Source organism: Drosophila serrata, unplaced genomic scaffold (genome assembly GCF_035046125.1).
Source record: "Drosophila serrata isolate PLE 108 unplaced genomic scaffold, ASM3504612v1 contig_364, whole genome shotgun sequence".
In the NCBI taxonomy this organism is placed as follows: Eukaryota; Metazoa; Arthropoda; class Insecta; order Diptera; family Drosophilidae; genus Drosophila; species Drosophila serrata.
The window spans coordinates 240,342-265,086 of NW_028257262.1; the positions used below are offsets into that span (position 1 = coordinate 240,342).

The 24,745-nt window shown below is 41.8% G+C and overlaps 1 protein-coding gene across 1 annotated transcript; it reads left to right on the plus strand.

Annotated features, from left to right (window-relative positions):
- Positions 1–22,671: 22,671 nt before the first annotated feature.
- Positions 22,672–24,202, plus strand: bard (protein). The gene has a single exon (XM_020961906.2). It carries the CDS (start codon positions 22,733–22,735, stop codon positions 24,077–24,079), a length of 1,347 nt encoding a protein of 448 aa, XP_020817565.1. The 5' UTR covers positions 22,672–22,732; the 3' UTR covers positions 24,080–24,202.
- Positions 24,203–24,745: the final 543 nt, after the last annotated feature.

Consider the following 24,745-nt stretch of genomic DNA (forward strand, 5'->3'; position numbering starts at 1 on the left):
ACATGTCGAAGCACATGAAAGGATCGCTGGCTGTGGACCAGGAATCCGAATCGGTATATATATCTGGGAAGTGCACAGGAAGAAAAGTTGCCATAGGACAGGAATCGGAATTTAATGTTTAAAATGATGCCGAAGGAACCACAAACTAAGGATACATAATATATTTTGATCATTTTGATCAAGATCATACCATAAAATAAAGAAATGTTTAGTACAGTAGCAAAAGTAAGAAGCGAAAAATATGTTTAAACCAACTTCTACACTTTTCTTCTAACAAACAATCAAAGATATATCTTAAAACAATATAACCCCAATTTAAATATTATAGTATTTATATTATTTTTGGTTCTGTGTGGCTGTGAAAATGGCTTTGGCTTTGGTGGACCTGGTCTAAGGCTTTGCATGTTTGGCGTTTCAATGCGCATTAATTTTGCATTGCCGGCCGTTGTTGTTGTCGACACGAATGGCTATGAAAGGTTAATAAATCAAATGCATATGCACCAGACAACGTCTGCACCTGAGATCCTGGCATGCGACTGTTTCGGGTTTTCCTTTTTTTCTTCGTTCATTTTCTTTTTTTGCGGTTTATGCGTTTATAATTTCCTCAATGCCCGTTTATGGCCATTCTGGGGGCAATCAAAATCAGTGCCTTTTGTGACCGAGCCGCATTAACACCAAATTAAGTTCGAATTTTATTGGCCAGGGGAGGCGCAGAATGAGGAAATTGGGTCATCTTTATAGTTGGTTTATGACTCCGCCCAGAGCCTGGAAGGAGCCACCGGACCGCACTTAATCTGCGTTACGTTTTACGACCCAGTTGGCCGGACAGGCGTCTTTGTTACGCCGATCACGTACTGGGATTAATCACTAAATTAATTGAAACAATTTTCTAGCACGGCCGACAACAGCGACGGCAGCGCCACAAATTAATCAGGCGATCTCAGCGAGATGCTGATCGAACCGATCTCGATCCCGATGATCGTTTCACCTGGTGTTGATCGCCATGTTCGTGGCCAGTACGTGTCTGGCATTTCAACGTTGGCCAAATGAGTTGTCCAACGATCTAACACATGTCGCCGAGATCATCAGCCCGGCGATCAGCGGAGTGATCAATAAGGTCCGCCGACCATTGAATCGACAGCAGCAACAATTGCAATTACCTCCCAAAAAAAAAAATTAAATAAAATATGGGTTGAGCTTAAATCGATTCCCATATCTATGGCCAATTGCCAGCTACTAAATGTTCGCCGTAAAGTGATCATTAAAGATCGTTTTGCGCGGCAAAAAGATCCGCTTAGAGCAACCCCACTGGTTGTAGCCTCCAAGGCTGCTGCTAATAATTTTTAATTAAATTAAGACTCCGCCTATTTGCGTTCAGCGCTCTCGTGATCGTGATCATCAGTGCCATCATCATCGGCGGTCGACCAACAAATGCCTTTTCACACCACCGATCAGCCGATCAGCCGATGGAGCGGCGTGCGACCCTCAGCAAAAGGCAACCGTGCAACAGGTGCAGGCACGATCTTAGGTGGTTTTCCTTTTTATTATTTTTCCTACACTCGGTAGTTGTGCTTGTTTTGGCATTAACCGTTGGCTTTCCAGTCTAGCCAGACTGAAGGCCCAGACTGCAGCTCCACCCACCTTCTGAAAAACACTATGAGAAAATATAAGTATAGTAGATTTTTAGAATACAAATCAATATCATTTGAAATCCAAGTCATGTTTAGATACATTTATAAATAAACTGTTACCATGAACTAAAGGTTAATAAATAAATATATCTGAGTTTTGTAGATACCTCTCCCCGGAATGTATAGCACCCATTTATATACCTTGCATGGTATTATAATTTTAGTCAGAAGCTTATAACGATGTGGCTTAGTTACATTACTTTTCCCAAATTTTATCTTACGAAAAAATTTTCATATAAAAAATCCGATAAATATTGAATTAAAGAATGCGAATATTATATTCTTTTGTATGATTGCTTTTCAATTCGATCTTATAATTTAAATTAATTATAAACTTGGGCTTCCCAAACTTAGTTTCTGGTCTTGTTAAGAAAACCTTTCAAAATGCCTTATGTTGTTATTAAATATCTTGTTAAATATAATCTTTAACCACTGTGTACTTCCCAACAACCCAACCCAGCTCTGGCACTCCACCCCAATCCACAATTCAAGACTGCGGAATGGCAATCACTTAAATCGTTGCGATTATGATCAGCAACAGGCATCGTTCGGCGTTATGTTTTCCTTAAGCTGCACCACTTTGGGTTCCCGTTGAGGTTGTTGTTGCTGGTAGTTTTAGTTGTGGTTTCCGACTATTGCCTCTGTTATTACCGCTGTGGTTGTTGTTGTTGCAAACATAATTGATCAATTAAAAATTAATACCAACTTTGTTTAGCTTAAGGTGCTTGAAATAAACTTCCTCATTGAGCATGCAAGTTTGTCGCCCGAAATTAAAAAATGAGATTTGCCAAGATAACAAGGAAAACGATTAATATTTATTGGCGGCGCTCTAATTTTTTTGTCATTATAATAAATTAATAAAAGGTGAAACTATAAAATGAATATAATAATTGCTTTTAGGTCGGTACTTCATTGAGTGCATTTTAGAATGAATATCTACCCCACGAAGATACCTTTACTTCCTATTAATTCTATAAATGGAATTCTTTCAATATTATAATTTATTTATATTGAATATTCTGACAGGTTTTAAGTAAAGTATTTATATAGATTTTAATTGAATAAGGAATTAACAAACCGATACCTTTACACCTTAAATCGTTTATAAAATGCCAATGAACTTTATCATATAAACACATTTCGCAATCTCCATTAAATCGATCTCAGCATACAGTTATTTTAAATAATACCAAAAGTGAATAAAGAAAACCCATTGATTCTTAAGTATCTCAATCATTCACTGTCTCAAACTGGTCCAAAAAAATGCTCGGAAATTTCTTTCTCCTGGGAGGTCTCTCTGGACCCCACACGAGCACAGCGACTAAGGTATTGTCATAACACCGAGATGGTCGGCTACTTAAATCAAATGAGTTAATGCCACCAAAATGTCTGTGACGCACTATGTGTAAACAATGGAGCAGAGTAAAGCAGAGCTTTCGGCTCTTTGATTTATATAGCAAAATCGGTTGAGAGAAAGAACGAACTCCAGCCGGCTCGATATAGGCCTTAATCCTCCCGTCGTCATGCACCGACTTTGTTGTGCTAATCAGTGTTCAAGTTTATGTGACATTTTAAAGTATGCCACACACACCGCTGGCGATCTGATCCACCGACGGTTGGTGGTTATATGGTGATCCAATCCCATGGTGGTGCGGCGCTCTCAAGGTGTCGCTGCGAACGATCGTTACAACCTGGGGGAGGGGAGGATAGGTATCGACCACTTTCCTTGTCGCATTGATAATTCAATTTCTTCTAGAGTTTCCCCACCCGGCTGTCGTTATCTAGACTTAATTTTCTTTTTTTTAGCGGGGGGGGGGGGGGACCACCGGCGATCTGTTATTTTTGTATCCCCCAATGTTTTCATCTGGGACAGCAGCCGATCATAACAATCGTCACCGTATGCTGCGGGTTGCGTGTGGCCCTTGTCCAATTTATGATTCAATTTTATTGTTAATTGAAATTCAACTAGTTTAGTGATCGGGAAAGATATCTGTCTCTGGGTGCGGTCACAGCTCCGTTTGTTTTGACCCTATTGCCTTGTTTTGGCTTTGTTTTGGCGGCTGTAAAACTGTCATCCCAATTGAATTGTCGTTCCTCGCTCACGGCTCGATTACAGAGCTGAGATCCTGATTTATGATCATCACCATCATCCATTGGTGCTTTATGACTTACGACTTGGGGGTGGGCGTTCTCGAAACAGTAGTCTGTAGTCTGGCAATAAATCCGATAATGGGCTTATGACTCCTTCTAAATCACTCCACTTTCACTGCGGCGGCAATTGAAAGTAGCTTCCTCTATTCTCTCCGGTAATCAACAAGTTAATGCTCAGTAGATCGGACGCCGTTCTGCTGTTATAGGGTATTATAAGGGCTCGGGGTTCAGTATAACAACGCCTTTTTAGAGGGGGCGGAGTTCGGTTAGGAGTATGTACATGCAACGATTTCCTGATTAACACTTTGAGCATAATTCTACCGCCGGCGACAGAGTGCACATAACAAACAGCCAGCCCAGCAGAATGGATGCGGTTGCCTGCATCCCAACCAGGGGAGCATCTCTTATATTACTTGCATTGCATTCGACAGTGGAGGTATCCATTACATACATTAACTAGTAGATTTTTGCATTCCTTCTATACAGTATTAAAAGATAGATAGAAACTTGGGAAGCTGAAATATTAGTATGTTAAAAACATATTTCGAAAATATTTGGGATGTTTAATTATATAGATTTTATTATGTATACGTAACATTCTTTTATTTTTTTAAATATGATCTAAAAAAAAGTACGAAAGTAATATCAGCAATCCTTCCTATCCTATTCGAATATACCCCTCATTAATACCAGGTATCTTTGGTCCGTTCTCGTTTCAGTTTCAGATCCCGATCCCATTCCCGTTCCCAGTTCTCGAACTCAATTCTGGTGGCGCGTGCGCAAAGCCGCCGGCCGATGCAGAGACAAATTCTAATGCTGGATAACAGCGGAGGAATTATTGCAGCAGCCGGGAACTGGAACTGAAACTGCAGACTGCAGACTGGAGACTGGAGATGGGGTCTACGCCTTCGTGCTGATTGTCCGTAAGTAGCTGAGGGCAAAACTTCTTCAAAAAACCAAAGAGTGCACATTAAACAAAGTGAATTGCAGTCGCCGCCGAGGCAGTTGCATTGCAGTTGCAGTTGCATTCACGTTTTGAATTTCTACTTGAAACTAGTTGCTGGAGTCGCTTACTCGCTTGGATTTTCCGCATTCTTTGGCTAATTTAATGGCGTGAAAATACATGTTCTACGCAAGGGTTAGTCTCTGATTAGGCTTGATTATGCGAGATCATATTTCGCAGACAGATCCATTGACAAACGGCGCCGGCGCCGGTGCTGCTTATTCTAAATGAAAGTGAATTGGTAAAGACAAACTAAACTCCTACACTCTGTTAGGGTTCCTGTTTAAAATGGAGTTGTGAAAATATTATGAATAATTGGTAGAGGTTATTTTTAAGTAATATAAACTCTCAGAGATCAATAAATAACTCAAGAATGACCAAGTAATCCTAGCTTTTATCTAGAATATAGTAATATATCCCTTTTGAAAATCTAGTGATATAACCGAAACTCAAACTTAAAGTTCTAGTAAAGGTATACAACCATAAAAACTCGACAAAACCTATCAAAATCAGTTAAAAATAGTAAATCCTTGATCAAGGTCTTTTAACTAATACTGATTGAGCTTAATTACGGATTATCCAGTATGATCTATGTATCAACTTTATTAGACTTGATCAAAGTAAGGTAAGGTATGAGCAGAAATCCCAACCAGAAACCAATTCAAACTGGGTTTCAAATTGGAACCGAATTCAACTCGCGATCAGCCAATGCCTCGATCTCTTGCTCTTCACCACAGTCGCTTGAAGTCTCACCATGGTTTTACTCCCTCTCTGAGAGACTCTCCCCTACTTTTCCTGCATTTTTTCGAAATTCGAAAATGTATCTGCATCTGTGAAGTTTCCCCTCCAAAAGCGGCAAAGTGAGATCTACTCTGTTCCCTCTGCAATCCCTCCCAAGTCAGTTCGATGGCGAGCGGTGACTTTTGACTGGCAGTAGATGGATGCTTGGAGTGACCAAGCACCACCACCAGTAGCCATAAAAGTCAGAAACGGCTCGAAACGGCTCGGAACGGTCGCTTTTGTCTAAGCCATAAACTGGCAAAAGACGGCCAAAAAGGCTTTGGCTAGGAAAGAGCCGGCGAGCTTAGGAAACAATTTATTTACGAGGCGGACTGGCTCGCAGCAGGCGGAACAAACAACTATTGATTTTGGCCCCCAAACGTGGACAACAATTAAACGGAGCTCCCAGCTGTAAAGCACTGTTAATGGCTCACTCTTGCCGGAGTTTTTTAGTTTTTAGTTTTTAGCCGGCCTCTCTGGTAGCATGCAAATGATGTCATTTGGCTCGGAGGCTCTCCCTCTCGTGATCTCGACCCGGGTTGACAGCTTCAGAGATTGGACGGCATTTGGCAGCTCGGCGAGACATTTATGGTCAGTCAGTCAAGTCGGACAGCGGCCTGGTCGCTGTTATAAAGTTGTAAAATTGCCTCCATCAATCGTTTATGATGGCGTCTTGGGCTTAGGCTTGGACTTGGACTTGGTCTTGGACTTGGGCCTGGGTTTGGGCCTGGGTTTTGGGTTTGGGTTAGCTGGAAGCTTTCGCATTCGATCCGCCGAGTCAGGTTAAGCTGTCCAGCTTAACCTTTAGCTGCTCTCTGCGCGTGCCAAAAGGCAACAAACGAGCTTTTTACGAGATGCGGACCTCCTGCCTCCAACTCTCTGGTCGGGCCACACCAACAAACCCAGCATGGATCCCCGGGACCATGTTGAACTCGGTTCACAGATTTATAACAAAGATATCGGCCGGCAAAGCCGACACGCTGAGTCGTCTTCTCGAAAACTTTGGGTACTGTAAGAAAAATTGTTTTTCAAAACTCAGTTTTAGAAAGGTTTAACATAAGATATAGGCAAAGATTGGGATTGAATCTAAAAATGGGAAAGGCTATAGAATTGGAATTAGGAAAATATTATTTAAAATATTTAATATCAATGCTAAAACTCTATAGTTTCCAGGAAGCTTTAGTGCCATCTGATATTGATTACCGATTCATGGTTTCTTCGATTCATAATTAAATTTCCATTAATTTAATCCCAATTGTTTGCAGTGCAGAGACTCCGCCTAGACTTACCTCATGCTATGAGCTATTAGAGTTCAGCGAAACCAAGTCAGGGCCCCGAAGAACCCGCTGCAATCCCAGGCAATCCATTAGCAACTGCGTTGTTTTCTTTGCTGCTTTTCCTTGAGGTTTCCTTGGTGCGTTTTTCTGGGGCTCTCGCACTCGCCTGTTGCTGATATTTCTTTATTTTTTTTTGCATCGTCGGCATCTAACAAATCGTTCTGTAATTTGATAGCTCAGATGTTTATGACTGTGGCCAGGCAGTTTTTAATGGGGCGGCTTACGGTCCTACAGAGAGAGACTCCAAGTCCAACTCCAACACCGACTCTCGGACTATGTTGCCCAAAAAGAAATGTTGATATCAAAGGCAGGACTGCAGGGGGGCAAGGCAAGGCAAGGCAACAACTCTTTTACGCCCCGGAAAAACTGAAAAACTGGACCCTGGTATCGATGCGGTTGGTAATGCGGCTGCCGGTGCGTTGATCGCCTGCCAAATCGCACAAAATATGCTAAAAGGTTTCGCTAGATCAATTTAAAGATTTTTTGTTTAGATAAGCCTTCGTTTATTGGCCAACCAAATGGTTAGACCAGGTCCCCGCCGACTCGCAGACAGACCCCGGCAACATGTTACTTAATCTCAAATGGCGCTGGCTCTGCCGATACGGATACCCTCCCAAAAAAAAAAATCAAAGAGGGGCAGCAGCCGGATTGGGGGCCAACATATGTTTCTGCCTCATATCAGATCCAAGCCAACGGCAATGACAAAGCAAAGCCAAGCCCGACATGGAGGCTCAGATGGAGATGGAGATGGAGCTGGATCTTTGACTAGGATCTGGGATCTTGCAGTATTTCGACTCAGGTGCAGTAGGAGGCATAGACTTCCGGAAGCGATAGATAATGCACTGAGGAAATAGGGTCAAAAGACAAATAATAAATAAGGTTTTAAGGAAATTGGATATTACAATAGAAGGCTTACCCGATAAACAAAGTTAATTAAAGTGATTTAAAAGCCCTTTTGTTGAATCTTTGATTTCCAATCATTGATTATGAGGATAAATTGGTTTATATTAGTGTTTTTTGTTCATTCTACAAATCACTACTTCATAAAAAATCGATCAAAAATATTGTAACCCTAATTTCTCTTTCAAAAGCATAAAATAATCATAAAAAGTTGAAAAACTTTTCTGCGTGGAGGTGTATGCCTTTTTGCCTTATGACTAGATGAAATTGACATAAAAGGCCAAACCCATTGCAGATTGCATAACCAGTTGACCAGCAGTCGGTCGGGACCGCCGCTTCCCCATCAGCATCCCATTGCCATGTTGATTAATGAGCGGGTTGTGTTTTAGCCGCAAGAGTTTTAGCCATGTTGCGACAGGGGCACGTCAGTTTAAGCTGGAAGAGATCTCTCGCTCTCCTCGGGGCGGCGATGATGATGATGCGGTGTCAGGTCAGCATCAAGGAGCTGTCCGTCGCCTTTTTTGAAATGCCGGACAGCGGGGCAGGAGTTTAAATGTTTACATTTCTCCCATCACCATGGTGTGTCACAGGAAAAGCACGGAAAATGAGTAGGAAAAACTGGGTGGGAAATGCGAAGTGGAAAGTTCCCTTAAATATATATATATTTCTGGAGTAGCTTGAAGAGATTATTTAGGTAATTTTGTTTAAATAGAGATTGTTCTTTGATTTAAGTTAAATGTGAGATACTTTAAATGGAATTTAATTGCAATTGATTATATAGATTATTATATTTTCTAGGATCAAGTATGGTTAGTTTTTTTAATATTTCTTTTTTGCTATTTTAATAAACTTTCAGATCGTCATCAAACCTAGACCACAAATCAAAGTCCCCCTCCAGCTAGGGTATTTAAATAGAGAGTCGAAATAATATAAAAAAATGTAACTTCAACATAATTAAATGAAAATATATATATATTTTTCCAAAGCGATCTTGTTGGGGCCGCCAGCACATGTCGCAGCATCCCAGTCTCCTCTCTGGACCATCACCGGCTCTTCGCTCCTGTCGCCTTGCGTGTCAAGTGAACATCATGCGTAGCGCAGCTTTCCCCCTTTCGGGGAAGAGCCTAGAGATCCCTCTCTCTCCCCACACTCCGCTCCTGACAGCCACCTCCTCCTCCTCCCCCTCAGCTGGCTGGCCGGGAACGGCTTACATGTTACACCAATTTCAGTCTGGAAATCCTTGTCTGGTCTTAATATGATTTAGTAGCCGCATGCATGGCTTGACAAGTGTCCATTTGAATACTCATTGGCTCAACAAGCAGCAGGTCCACAGACTGGGACTGGCACTGGCACCGGCACCGGCTCCTGGGATCTGAATCTGACCGCACCACACACCCCACCCCCGGTGGACCCACCAACATTGATTTGTGTGTAATTTAATGAAATTTACATAATATTTTGTTTTTAATGAGGCCTAAGGTGATGTTTAAATGCTTTGACTTGGCTTAGTCGGTAGGTAGTCTGGCAGTAGCTACTTACTAGCCAGAGTCCGGTTCGTGGACTACCAGTTTTTGCATTATTTTTGGACTTTGTGCCTCCGACCTGCCGCAATAAAGGAGGAGCTCTAAATCCACACACAAATCCAGGAATGAGCGACACCAAAAGATGGCAACAAAAAAAGAAAACACATTTAATTGTCTGACAAATTGGCTGCAACTTAATTAAAGGGCGATAAAGTTGGCACGGCTTTCCCCAGCTAATTAAGTCACTTTGGCACCACTATCTGCTGCTGGCACACACATATTTCATGATGCTTGACGGACGGATTTGCACCGTACAGGTTGCACTCCTTGCGGCTACTTTGGGAGCGTGTCGAAGGAGGACAGTGCCAGTGCCAGTGCCAGTGCCAGTGACAGTGCCAATCCAATCAAAACAGACAAACACCTTTGCAAAATGCACTCGGCGACTGATAAAAGTCGCATTCCCTTTGGTGCCCCGTTAATAAGCGTAGATTATTTATGTTTATTAACCCTTAACATGTTTACATTTTGTAAAACGAGACTCTTAATGTGAACTTTATCGGCCATTGCATTTGCAATTGCATCGGGTGGGGCTTTCTGTTCTACAAAGTGCGGTACAAAAAGAGGGTAGTTAGGGAGAAAAGTAAGGATATTTAATAATAAATATTATTATTATATAGTGAGATTATAATTTACTCAATGTTTATATAACCTATTCATATTTAATGGCAATAAAAACAAAATAAAATAAATATATATATTTACTCAAGTCTAGTTCATATTTAATGGCAATAAAAACAAAATAAAATAAATATATATTGTAAAATACAATCCTTATATTTACATCTAGCATAATCTTGCAGGGTATTACAATTTTAGTCCGAAACTTGAAAATCTGTGAAAGAGTCATTTCCAACCCTATAAACCATATATATTCTTGATCAGCATCATCAGGGAAATTGATTTAGCCATCTCCGGCAGTTACAATTAAGGAGTTACATCGTTAAAACTTTCCAAAATCGCCAAAAATTTTAAGATTTTAAAATTTTAAATAGATTATGCATATTTATTAACCTAACAAAAACTAGCAGAGGAATGCTTTCCGAAACTTTTTTAAACTTGGATTTGTCAATATCGACTTAAAGAATTAGAATATTTTAAGCTTATTTCTAATATATTTCCGATACAATTTGAATTTAAAAAATGCAATATAATACACTCTAAAAAGTTCCCCCAAAAAGCTAGCTCCTCTGCAGGTCATCTGTGGACCTATAGAACCCAACAAAAGTCCAGCGATAAGTGGCAATCGCTGGGCTGCCTCTTCCTGTCAACCACTGGCGGCGGCTAACCGCTCCTCCAGCCCAAATACTGCCTGAGAATACTCTGAGAAGAACCTAACCCGATTCCATTGATTTGACGGCGGCGCTCCTCTGCAGATTGTTTTAATGATGCTCTTCGGGGGACTGGCACTGGAACTGGGATTGGGATTGGGATTGGGACAGGGACTTGGAACTGGGACTGGGACTGGGACTGGCCATTCTGTGCTGGCGCCCGATTCGAGGATGGTCGGTTAATGCATTTTATTTTTTTTTACATGATCATATGCGTTTATCTTTTTGTCCCCCCGATGGCGGCCGGTTATCGGCCGGTTTTTGGTGCTTTGGCACTCATTTAATAAGTTTGTTCTGGCTAAGAGATTACATGAACCTGCAGTGTTCAATCGCAATCATATTTCTGAGGACAGGGCCAGAGAGGGCCCAGCAACGACGAGTTTGTCCCTATCTCAGGTATTCCAAGACGTCCTTCCTTCCCTTTCGATATCTGTCGCAGGTTTTTCCACCTTATTTCCTGCAGTTTTGAGTAGGGTCCAAGTCGGAGTCGGAGTTTGCGTATTCGTGTTTTGCCTTCTTGGCGTAAAGTGTCGACCGGCGAGTATCGTGTGACATATCGAGTGTGAAGTGTCAATTTGAATTTATTGATAACGCTATGAGGTCGTCCCGTCCCGCTTCGCTCCTTCCTTCGCTGCGACCACATTTTATTCCTCGTCTAAGGAAGGAACCCAATTACAGGCGCATAAATTGCCGGGCCAAGTGCTTGGCCATTTGCGGTTGGAATTTATGAAACGCTGATTTTTGCCATTGCCATTGCAATCAGGTAAGAAAAATGCGAAAAAAAAATAAAGCTCCAGGGGAGAGAGAGATGGTCATAAAAGTGTCCTCGTCCGCTCATCATCAACTCTCTTATTTTTCCCCGGCGCAAATTGTTATTTATCACGGGGAGCTCTATAAATTCCATCATGCAACATTTTCATATTCCGCTTGCTGGGGGGGTTTGCATCTAATCAATTTTCGTATGTCTAAATCAATGATTAAGAATGTCCGAGTTCTTGAAATGGCAACAAGGAGAGAGAGTCCTCATTGTCTCTGCTTGCCTTTATATTTGACTACACTGGGAAATAAAATTAGTATTTGTAAAAGGATTTGAAACTGCATTTTATATGTAATTAACTTAAGGTCCATCAAATGGCCCAAGCAAAAGTCGGAGTTAGTTTTTAATATTCTAGGATATTTTATAATTTAGATAGACTGGTTAACTCTGCGTATACGTTATTTTAGATGACCTTGATCTCTTTTTCCTAAGAGCTTTACAACTAGCAAGCAAGATATTGTATAAATTTCCAATTATAATCAATACAAGCCTTAAATCTATAATTTTCTCAGTGCATATTGACAACAATTCGATGCGGCTGCGACGACAGGAAACATCTTGTAAAACTAGCTAAAGGTACATGTTGTGAACATGAAAGGGCTCGGTCTGGAGCTGGAACTGAAGCGGACATGGCTCTTATCGTCGCATTCGCGGCGGCGTCCAACAATGAGAGCAACAACAACATTATAATGGACAGGCCAAAACCGAGAGCCAAAACTCCAAATCCAAAAACAAAAAAAAACCCCACAGCTCCAGGGCACATCGCCACACGCGCGATCGAAGATCCCCCGGCCTGAGCCCGACACTCCTGTGACCCCCACTTTGGACATGCCCGGTGCACCGGCCCCCGATAAATAAAAGCGGCGCTGGCCCCCAGAGCCCAGATCGTTCCAGATCCGGGGCCAGATCCGAGCCCAGCTCCAAGAGCCAGGCGACAATGAAACGTCTATTTCCCCACATATCCCAGACATATGCCGGCATCCCGACACCAGGGGAGGATTGGAATAGGGATTGGGATTGGGATTGGGTATGGGGATTGGGATTGGGCTTGGGGATCGGGCTAATGTACACACGAATGTGTTGCAATTGTCACGCCAAGTGAAGTTACAAATTTATGAATGCCAAAAAGGCGGCCCTCCTCCCTTTTTCCACTCCATCCTCCAAAAACTGGCTGGGCGTCTGTGGCTGAATCTCTTCGTTGTTTTTCTTTATTTGCCAACAAAAAGTCGTGTGTATGGGTGAGTATCTGCAAGTTTGAGTTGGCACACGGCACGCGGCAACACAAAAACCCATAAATATGTTAAGAGTCAAAGTCAAAAGTTTGCTGGTGCTGTGAGGTCTGGCTGAAGAATAAAAAAAAGAAACGACTTATCCACCATTCTCATTAAGGAGAAGAGTTCAATTCGATTCGATGGGCAGGTCAGGGTCCTCAAGGCGTGAAGGTAAGTCAGTGGAGCTAAGCTCTTTGGAAGATGAAAAGAACTCAAGAATTGACTTTTAAATATGTGATTTTTAAGGGGGATATTATACAGAAAATATCATAAAATAAATATACATCGAATAAGAGGATGCTATTTTGTTTATCTCTTAAAATTTCCATTTAGATCTTATTGAAATTGTAAGTTATAAATCCAAGCAATCAATAATTTTCGTTAATAAAACTCCATTAGAAACTTAAGGCTGGGATTTATTTATTAGCTATCTAGTCTTATAACTAAGGCCTCCCTGATCTAGGTCATAACGCAGACATAACTCAAATCATTCTGCCATTTGGTCCTCCCCTTCCGCCTTACTTAATTGCCAATTTAAATGAGATAATGTCTTGGCAAAGGACGCACCAAATGCGAGTGCCTCCAACTGTAATTAAATCGCAATAAGCAGCAGGAATATACTTTTTTCTGATGGCCTGGTCAGAGCCAAAGACTTACTCCCAAGATTGAGGTATCCACGGCTCAGAGGCTGCGTCTGTGGCCATATCCCCCAATGAAAGAGCTTTTCAAGAGGTCCCAAGGCCTCATCAATGGACTGCGACTGCGGCAGGGAACAGAGCGACTTGCAATGATTTATTGAATTTAAATCACTTGTATTGGCAACAGTCCCGCTGTGAATTTGTGACATTTTCGTAAACGAAAAATGTCAGTTACCATTTTTTATTGACCACAAAACGCAGCCAAAACCAAAGTGAGTTTGGGAGTCTTGGCCTTCGAGGGGCCCAGAAACGCAAGGGCCTAGGATGCAGAGAGCGGTGTGTGTCTATGGTAATCTTGGTAATGGCGTTACGGTACATGGGGGTCATAAAACCAGCTTAAACTACTGTAAAATATAGTTCAGACTCATTTGGAGTTATAAATTCCATTTGGGGGCCCATTAAATTACGGCACGCAACACGATGAGGAAAGCCTCGACAGAGCGACGGAGCCTTTACCGCTAATAAAGTTATTAACTCGGCTTCAAAGTTTCGTCTTGTTAAAGTCCCATAAAAATTCAAAATATATCAGGCAGACGCGGCAAGAGAGCAAATCAATAAATGCATATAAATGCCTGCATGGCTGCATTACATCGATGACATCGTTCATTAATTAGAAAGCGAGTTTCAGAGCCGCAGGCACAAAGATTCCCAATTAGAAATCGACCAGAATGACTTCATTAGAAAACTATAACAGCCTTGTTAACATTGTTAACAGGTATGCGGGCTCACGAAAAACTTTCTGGACCTAATGATCCAAACTGGGACTGTCCCCCAAGTCTCTTGGAGTTTCAGTGTGTTTTGAGTAGTATTTAATTATTTTATGGACGGTACACAATTTTTTGGGTCTATCATAAAGATTTAACTTCAGTTTTAACTCCAGTTTGGCTTAGCCTCATTATCGGAGCTTAGCATTCGTTGGACATTCCAAGGGGACCTCATAAATTTCCCAGCTCCATGAAAACTAAGGGAAATCAAACATATTTATTTGACAAGCAAATCACTTAGCCAGCGGCCTCACTTCACTTAAGGCCCAAGGCGTTCCCAACCAACACCTTCTATCCATCGGATCTAACCACAAGGCAATTGAATTCAATTGGCTTCGTCGCTGGGGCACGACTTGGGACTAAGAAAAAATCAATTTTTATGATCAATCTCACTTGGCGTGCCTCGAAATTGGCAAATTAGCCCCGGAAAATTGCCGCAAAACAATCTCCAAAAGGTTTTTCCAGCACCCTCCAAACCGTTTTTCATCTCTCCCCGCCCATAATATATTAGACCGCAATTTATTTCAGTTTAAGCTGTTCGTCCCTCCCCGCCTCTAAATGCAAAGTGGACCGAAAAAATTAAAAGGAAAATATTTCCGATCAGATTTTATCGCATTTTTATTTGTGCCTGGTATCTCTTTATCTCGATCGGTTGAGTCGGCATCTTTAGGCGACAAAGTGAAAAATATCTGGCATAACAAAAACAACGCACAGAGGCATACGAATACCTAATTAATTGAACTCCCAACCCCTTACATTTGGATATTTTCGACCTAATGACTTGCTTTGACACTTTGGCTTTGTCTTAGAGAAGAAACCCCTTTTGCAGCAGCCATAAATTCAACGGCAATTATGTCAGTTTATTTGGAGCAAAGCGTATGTTAATTTATGTAGCTCCAAGATATAATGGAGTCTCAGTTTTAGTCTGAGTTTGAGTTCGAATCCAATCCAAGAGGCGGAATATGGGCAGTTCACAATTAGATGCTGATTTCGGTATGTAAACAGCAGGTGTTAACAAAGCCAAACAAGAGCCGGCCCCGAGTTTTCAGCTTCATAAATGTTTTGTTAATAATGCATACAAACATCCATTTTACAAAAGCGATTCAACTATTTAAGATGCAAATGCTTAAATGGAACACAGTTTGGTGTCCCCAAAGACAATCTGGTTTAGATCGAAGAAAGTAGCTGAAAAAGACAGTGTTTCAGAATATATAGCTGGGATCTGGGAAGCAGCTTCTTATAGTGTAGGGAAAATAACCTAAACCTAACATAGAAAAGTATTCCATTTTAAAATAATGCTTTTTAGACTTAGTTATGAGATTTATAACATTTCTAAATAACAGCAATCCTTAATCAAATTCAAAAAATACTCTTATAGTCGTATATTTTTAAGTAAATAAAAGAAATATAAGTATGTATATATTTATTAATTACAAACACTCCCATTTATTAATGACAAAAGTAAAGTATACTTTAGAATGCATTTACTTTAATTTCAGTGCTCATTAATTCACCCTTTGCATGCTAATGATGCCCCCTCAATCATTTACACGATTTACAAGCCATAAACATGTGCAAAAAGTGTGTAGGGGGATTCCCCTTTTTTCATTGAGGTCTTTTCCTTTTGTTGCCACCCAAGCACTTGTCAGCAATGGCGCCAAGTGGCATATTGGGAGTTCCCCTCAAGTGGCAAGTGCCACAACTGGGTGACTTATTAGCAATCTAATTAAGTTGTTCCAAATGAAATGTGACGTATGCTCAACATGTCATATATATTTTCCAAGATTATATTGGATTTATATTATAGGGGGTTCTGGAAGGAAAATGATCCTTATCTTTATAATAAAAAAGTTCTCCTAATTTCAAAAGATTTTCTTGTTTTAATATTATAAGGAATTATTGATTTACTTTTCTGTAATGGCTTCCTTTTTATAATTTTCAACTAGCTTCTTTATTTTTCCTTCTGTTTGAGTTCTGTCGACAGGTTTAGTGGACTTGTCTTGGGTCCACCGTCCCCATCGTCCTTCACACTTGCCCGTCATAAATTATCCTCGTAATGAGACTCAACAGGCGCCGCTGATGCTGCTGGTGCTTCCGATGCCCCTTGCTACCCATTTGCCGGTATTCGAATTGCATTTAAAATACATTTAAAAAAGTGCTGGCCCATTTATCATTTTGGTTTATTTATTGCAAGCCGATCTCAGTTCCACCCAGAAGACTGCCGTTTGTTTGCATCCCGTCCGATGAATAATTGCCTCCATCTAGGCGGAGCCTTATCAGCGCCATAATTAAATAACGCCAGGAGGGCTCGGAATAAACCTTTATGGCTAACACCTTCCAGTTAGATCTTGGTTATTTTAATTACCATGAGAGGGCAGTATAGGTTTCGGTTTTTTTGGCTAGTCATTGCATTTATCTAACATAGATATAAAAATAACCGAATTCAAGAGCGAGTCAAAACAAAAATCAATTAAACTGAAGGCAACAATCGATCATTTGAGGGAGAGAGAGAGAGTGCGAGATAGTGATCGCAATCGATCTGATCCGCCTCTCTCCTCCAACCCCCTCCCTGCATTGATCCCGCTCCACCTGATCCCGCGGACTGGAAACAAGTCGAGCGAAAGATCGAGCAACTTCCAATTAAACGTCACGCTAAATGAAGCGTAAAATTGCCCGTTGCTGCCGGTCTTGAATGCGGTTTCAGTTTTTTTTTAACCTTCTTTAAGCCAAGAAAACGAGAGAGAAGGAGAAGAATGTGCGATCGTCTTCTGCAAATGTGACAGTGTAATAAAAAATCAATTTCACAATAAATATCCCTCTCTCCGAAGAGGGGGAAAAACCAGAATATCTTATCACCGCCAGGCATCGCGAACCAAGAAGTGGTACTTAGGAGGACTCGGGAAAAGGGGTATAGGGAACGGGGAGCCAGGATTGAAGGAGCAACAGGCGGGACAAATGAAAAGTGTGGTAGCCCAACTGTCAGCGATTGATGTAGAAACCCTTTATCATTATCACATCTGGCCCGAGGGCAGGTACGAGAGACAGTGACAGAGTCGCCTCGTGTCCCGCTCAAGACAAATGCCTAAGCAGCCCGTCAGCGTCACAGAGTCTGGCCCAGATCCGTAATGTATATTTCCTAAGCACTCGAAGAAAATATTTAGTCCAAGCAGAGATATTAAGAAGTCTGAAATAAGAGAGTACAAATTAAAATAAGCATTTTTTAAAGGATTCTTAGCATTACTTATCCCCCAAGATTCCTTTTTTATTTATTTCCAACAAAAAAAGGTTAAACTTAAAATATATATTCAATACATCATCATATATCGATTTAGTATCCCCTTACAGAACCCTTTTTGCTACTACCTTTGCTGACTGATCACTTTAAAATTTCCCCTAATTTTATAGCACTTTCTACCTGAATTTCTACTCTTTGTTCATACTTTTCCAGTGTATTGATACCGAAAAAAAAAGAACAGTGTACCCTGTAGCATGTCGTTGTCTCTGTCTGCTGTCTGTTATCTTAAAAACCTTGTTGTCGTCTTAATTATTGCGTTAATGAGTTTTCTGTTTACTCTTTTTCCTTTCAGCTAACCCGTTTCAGCCGTACAGTAATACAGCATCTCGTGCTATTATCAATCAATCGGCGATCGGTCGATCGTTCGATCGTTCGATCGCTGGCCGGATCGCAAGTCTGCGGCAGGGATCGACTCGACTGATCATATGCAACGATAAGCGACCAATCTACAATATGTTTGTATAATAAATAGTGTGAGTGCTATCGCCTTGCACTGATATTTATTAAGAACCGTCGATAAGCGATCTTACTTAGCATGCCGCTCGGTGGAATGCGATCTTAAAGGCCGACAGGATACGGATTTTCAGAAGTGGCTTATGGATTTCCATGATGAAAGATCTCCCTCCCCCTCTCCAGAGTCTCACATTTAATTAGCATGTTTGGTTATACTCGTATATACAATATATAGGCACAACTCAACACAATGGATCAATAAACAAATTACCGGGGTGTGCGTGTTCCATTTCATTGCCTTAAACCTCAAACTCGAAACTCAACTTTGATTAATTGTGGGAGCCAATATTTCCCACTGCGAAAGGGTTCTCATCTTACCCTCAATCTTATTCGTTCTCTATGATCGCGTTGAGGGTTTTTTAAGACGGGGTCCAAAGGCACTCGGGCGTGTAGTTTATTCGGAGGAGTGAAAAATTAATGATTTGTTGATTTATGAATTGGAACGGGAGGTCAAGTCAAGTGTACAATGATAAACGAAGGCGAAAACATAAGATATTCAGAGCTAGGAGGATTGGGGAGAGAGTTCACTGTCTGTGCGGTCCCCTGGGAAATTTGTGGGTGAGTTGGAATTCTTGGAATTCTCTTTTAAGAGTCAATTTAAATGTCCCAAACTTGAATATATCACTCAAACAATTATCTTCATAACGACTTGCAATAGTATATCCCCCACTTAAGACATTCAGAAGCAAAACAATCAATGCTTTTCTTTTAGGATTGAGATCTCAGATCGATAGTTTGGACATTCAGAAGCAAAACAATTTGCAGTAAAACGACACTTAAATAAATTTCATTCCATTGGCCGGCATCGGCATCGAACACAATAGATATCCGCTTGGCACAATACACTTCATCTGGAGTTCATTTGGGCAACATCAAGTATTGGATCTACTTTATGACCGAGGAACGTTTGGTGACTAAATGCAGTGGAACATCCATCTGCATTCTTATGCAAATCGCCTTGGGGTTCCAACAAAAGGAGATCATAGTCGTTCCACATTTTGTTAGCGATTGTTAGTAGCGTATTGTTTGGCCGGTTTATGGATCGCAAATTTACGACTGCTAAGCCGAGAAGAAGGAAATGCAACTCAAAGTGTCAAATGACACAAAGTGCTACCAATTCCACACCTGACAACATGTTAATTTCTCGATTGTTTGGGATATCTCCTCTTCAATTTGTTTTCACTTTTATGCAGAATACATTGGCGACAGACTGAACATAATTGCAACAACTTAAGAAATCACAACAAACAAGCGACTAAACAAACTCGGATTTAACTAAATAAAAAAAGAACCCCAAAGGCATTCAAATTGATTACAACACACAGACAAACATAGCCCGGGGGATGAGGATGAGTCCTGTGTCCCGGTCTCCTGATAAACATGACTTGGCAAAACAGTTCTGTTCAGTTTGTTTGGCCTGATGCTTGTTTTTATTGTTTAGCTCGTTATCAAGTCAAAATAATCAGCCGCAGGCCGTGCTGGACTGGCGGCACTAACAATTGTCATTGTTAAAGGCGAGCCGAGCTCACAGGAGCCAAGGGTTTCAAATCCATGTGCCAAATGTGCCCCATCATGCCTGGATGGTTGGGATCCGGGGCTCCGGGGCTCCGGGGCCCATAAAAGTGAAGCTCCTCATCATCGCCACCGAAACAGAAAACGGAATCAACAGCAGAAGCAGAAGCAGAAGCTACAGCTGCTGCAGACGCCCCGAACAATGCAACATGATTCGCGAATTATAAACACCAAGACTTGATCCAAAATAAAATCAAATCAAAATTGAGAAATCGAATATCATATACCCTAGAGTATTTTAGAAACAAAACTTCATGGTCAATATATATAACATATAATTATATATCACATCTCATCTCTTATTTCTCTTTAACCGAAGAAAGGACTTCTGAAAACTTTCCTACTTCGAATGTCACAAAATTCAGACCTGGGAATTTCTAGAATCTGCTTAGCAACTACAAACCCTAAAGCCCATTTGTAGAATATAAATATTGATAGTTAAGATCTTTTATAGAACTTAGCTCTATTTTATGTATTGAAAATTTATTTATATTATAAGAAATCCCTAGTTATCCTTAGCTTCCATCATACCCCCTTTGAAGAAGCATCTTGACGATAATTTTCGTATATTTCTGGAGCAATATAATCGCAGGCTGTCTGAAAATTAAGCAGCAGCCGCAGACAGACTGCAGATTTTTTTGTTACTTTTGCTGCAAAAGCCCGGCTCGGTAATTGTGGCAAGTGGTGCGCCTCTTGTGGCCTGCCTGTGGTTGCTACTGCATTTTCACTTCAGTTGGGCAAACAGCAACTGCAACTGGCAACTGCAAACTGCAAACTGCAACTGCAACTGCCGCAGCTAACAACAGCTCTACACAGAAGCCAAAACGTGTCGTCCTTTTGAGCCACTTGAAGTGCTGCCCCTCATCTGAAGAGCCTTCCGTTGTTGCACTGCCACTGTTGCTGCTGTTGCTGCCACTGTTGTTGTCATCATCTTGCTACGTGTTGCCAGAGCAGCAGCTTGGTTTTTAATTAAACAATGTAAAATGGCGAGAGGAAGAGTGGAGAATGGAGTGTGAAGTGGCAGCCAGTGAAGCCAAGTTCAAGTTGGCCTGTGTGAGTTATGAGTTGCGCAATCACGACTTCTTGTCTCTGCCCAAAAAAACGCAGCCTTGCACTCTGATTAAGTTTTAGAACAAATGAATTAAAAAACGTGCAGTGCACTCTTGCCGATCGTGTTGGTTCGTCGTCTGTCGTCGGGGTGTGAAGTAATTTGGCCAAAAAGGGCTTTACCTGGTTCAGCAGAAGCAGGAGCAGCTGCCTGATCCTTGGATTTTATTGCTATTGGAATTCCAGGCAGCTGCTTGGAAAGTTCTCAACTTTTTGATTTCACTTCCCTGAAAAAAAGGAGAGGGAACTACATGCTCCTGAACGTTTTAAGCTCCATCATCGATCTCAGCGTAAAGATAAAATATTGTAATTCATTTAAATGAACAAATCACAGGGAGAGTAAGAAGAGATATATCGAGAACTGTCCACTTGGGAGCCAGACAAAAGTCAAAAGGCCAAAAAGCAGACTCCATGGTAGATTGTTGTGATGTGATTACGTCAAAATTATTAAAGCAGTCTCGAGTCTCCCGTGTTTCACAATTCGTCTGCTGCCTTGATCGACACTGATCTCAGATAAGACAGTCAAATAACAAACCAAAAAATATTATAACCGAATAACCAAAGACCTGAAACTGAAAGCCAGAGACAAGTGCATTTGCATCAGAGAGAGATCTCAACTCGGTCACAAGTCTCGTGTGAAGCAACATTTTCCCAACGCTGAGAATTTATGAATATGCGTTTGTTTTTTGGGGTGTACCACAGCAAACACTTGTTGAAAATTATGAACAAATGAAAATATTTTCACCATCCAGGCCAAAACATAAATGTGCATTATATAGACATTAAGTTGCCAAGATTGTCAGCATTGTCGGTTTCCCCAGTTTTATGCTTTGACAGGCCATAGACATACACACACAGAACTGGCAACAATACCATTAGTTCCTGACAAAGGCAACGCAATGACAATTGACAACCCCACGGGGTATCCACAAAATTATCAATGGGAAACGGAGAGGAAATTGTCTAGCTTTGGCCAAGAGTTGGTGTGAACCTTCCTGGTGCACTCAAAGAAAAGTCTATAAACCCTATTGGGGTATGAAGTTCTTAGAGAACTAAACAGAATACATTTGTCAAATACAAATAGCCAAATTATTACGGGGTATATTTAATAATGTTTAGTATGATTTAATGCAACCTCTGATAACCCTTTTATATATAAGAATTTCATTCTCTACTAATTGAAAAATTAGAAAATAAGTCAAACTATTTAGAAATTTCTTAAAGTTTCAATTTGTTATATCATAAAATTTTCCATGTGTATTTCTCTTACTTCTGGACTTCCAATTGTGATTCCTCTAATCGCCTGCTAAGCTGCCAGACAAGAAGACACTGCTTTGATTATTAGATCGTTGGAGCTCACCGAGTCCATTCTGTTCTTTTGAGACGATTCTCTGTGGCTGCTTGTTGTTAGCAATTCCTAGAAGCTCCAGCGAACCAAATGCTGACCACGTTTTGTCCAACGCATCCGGCCAAGAATCTGGACTGAGGCAGGGAGTGGAGGTAGCTGGGAACACGTCTTGGTTCGTGTAATATGCAAACTAGCGAGACTCTCTGCGATAACTGTACAGATAGGGGTTTTCCTTAGCTTACAAATTGCAGGCAGTGCGAGGAGCAGGAGTGCGATTTATGAGGATCCGCAAATCTCGGGCACGATCCTCCACGTCCAGGTAACAGGAACAGGTAAGCTTGTCGCAGCTGTTGGCGCAAAGGATTAGTAGAAATTTTGGTGGGCCTGGGATAAGGATAATGTGTGATGTGATCCTCTTCGCCAGTAACTACCTGAATCACTCCCTAATCGGCTACCTAAATTTGCATAAAACCATAGGCTCGACACTCGAATAGCACACTCAACCAACAGCAACCATCGAGGTAGCATCGTTACTTCTGTCAATCAGAGAAAAAATATTAAAAATTATACAAGCATGTCGTCAATGCACAATACTGCCTTCTACAAGAGCGCCCTGGATGCTCAGCACAACACTCTGCCACCGGTGGAGGAGCGGGAACCGAATTACATCGACAACCTGCACATCATATTCTTCGAGCAGATCTTCGAGGCCATCGACAATCTGAGCGATCAGGTTCGAATGGCCAGGGCGTATCCCCAGTTTGTGCCACAGATCCTCAAGATTTGGGAGAAGCGGCTCAATCTCACCATGGGACCCAATACCGCCTTCCTATTGCTCCTGGACATTGAGGACTATGTCTTCTTCATGGAGCACATGGCCAGTCGCTTTACGGAGCTGCATGTTCACGAAGATGGAGTGGGATCCTTTGCGGAATTCTACGACTACATCACACATTTGTGCGACATCAATATCACCAGGTTTCCCAATGTGGACACTTGCATTCTTGCGGGTAATCCTGATATCGTGGTCGATGATGACATCAGGGATCTGACAGCAATGCTGCCCAACCTGAAGCGACTGATGACCTGCATGAACATCTCGGGAGCATATATCCGGGGATTCAGAAAACTGGAGGAGCTAGTTTTCCACTCTCTGTACCACTCGGTGCCCCTGGACAGCCGCTGGATGCAGGATATCTGCCTAAATATGACCCAACTGAGGGTTCTCGACATCACCGATCAGTTCGACAGTGGCGTAAGACTCACAGACATCAAGCTGCCCAATCTGGAGGTACTGAAGATCAACCTGAGCACCGTGGAGTGCATGTTATCCGATGTTCTACAGCTGCCCAAGCTCCAGAAGCTGGCCGTAAGATATGACGATTCCCGGCAGCTGAATGCCGACGAGGAGACCATCTTCCAGCAGATTGTGGTGGCCAAGAGTGACTCGATCACCCGGATTGCACTTAACAATGAGGTGGTGCAGCTTCCTTCCCGCTGGCAGCACAGCCTGCTCCTGGAGCTGCCCAAACTGAGGGCTCTGATCTGCGAGAACTGGTACCACAACGATTTCTTCCTGGATCGCCAGCACATTCCCTGCCACCAGATGGAGGTGCTCAGCTTCAGCGGCTGGGAGATAGTGCGGGAATATCAGCTCCTGGAAATGGTGGCCGAGTGCACCCAACTGGAGCACTTGGCTCTGAACGGATACCACAGCACCTGGGACAAACTGAACAAGTTGGTTAGCATCCGCAACCAGGAGAGGAACCCAAAGCCCCTGCAAGTCTTCAGCGATCTGATGTGGGCCAACTTTACGCCCAACGAATACCATCAGTGGTGTGGCAACAGGTACGTCCAGGTCACCTGCGACAACAGCGAATACGAGTACCAGGAGGAAGGCTTCGAGTTCGATTTTGAGTAAACCAATGCTCAAGGATTCCGGATTGTACATACACACACATACACATTTTTATATTTTAGATTTAGTTTTCCTACCTTTTTTTGTATATACATATAATATATCTCTCATAAATAAATAAGACGCACTGGCTAAATGAACGCAACGCAGATTTTCATTCTCAAACACTCCCCGATCGCAGGCAATTTTCCAAGCGGACTCCTCTCCTCCATTTATTTATTTCGCATTGCAGCGCTTTAGGGTCTGGCAAATGGAAAAATCAACACACTTTATGGCCAGCCAAAAGATTTAACTGTGCTCTGGGGTCCCAGTTGCCAGTTGTGCACCATGGACTCTCCTCACATGTGGCATGACCTCCACTCACTTGGCCAGTTAATTTCGCGAGGCATAAATTATTTGATTTGATTGAGTCGGAAAATGAGTTCGCAAAGTGCCCAAAGCTCTTTGCCGACTGCTGCAACGCAGCTCCCCCTTGGATCCCCTCATCTTTATCCAGCACTTGACCAACTGGCAAAATGGTCGAAACAGTTGAAGTTTGGCTTTTGGTTTTTGACTCAACTTTGCCTTGGCTTTCTGTGACTTCAGGGCTGGCAATTATGCGATATGGAAATACAGCTAATCGGTTAAAATCTGTACTTAAAATATTATTGTAGAAACAGTAAACATATT

Coding starts and splice junctions, on each gene's coding strand:
- bard (XM_020961906.2), top strand. CDS start 22,733: ATGTCGTCAATGCACAATACTGCCTTCTACAAGAGCGCCCTGGATGCT.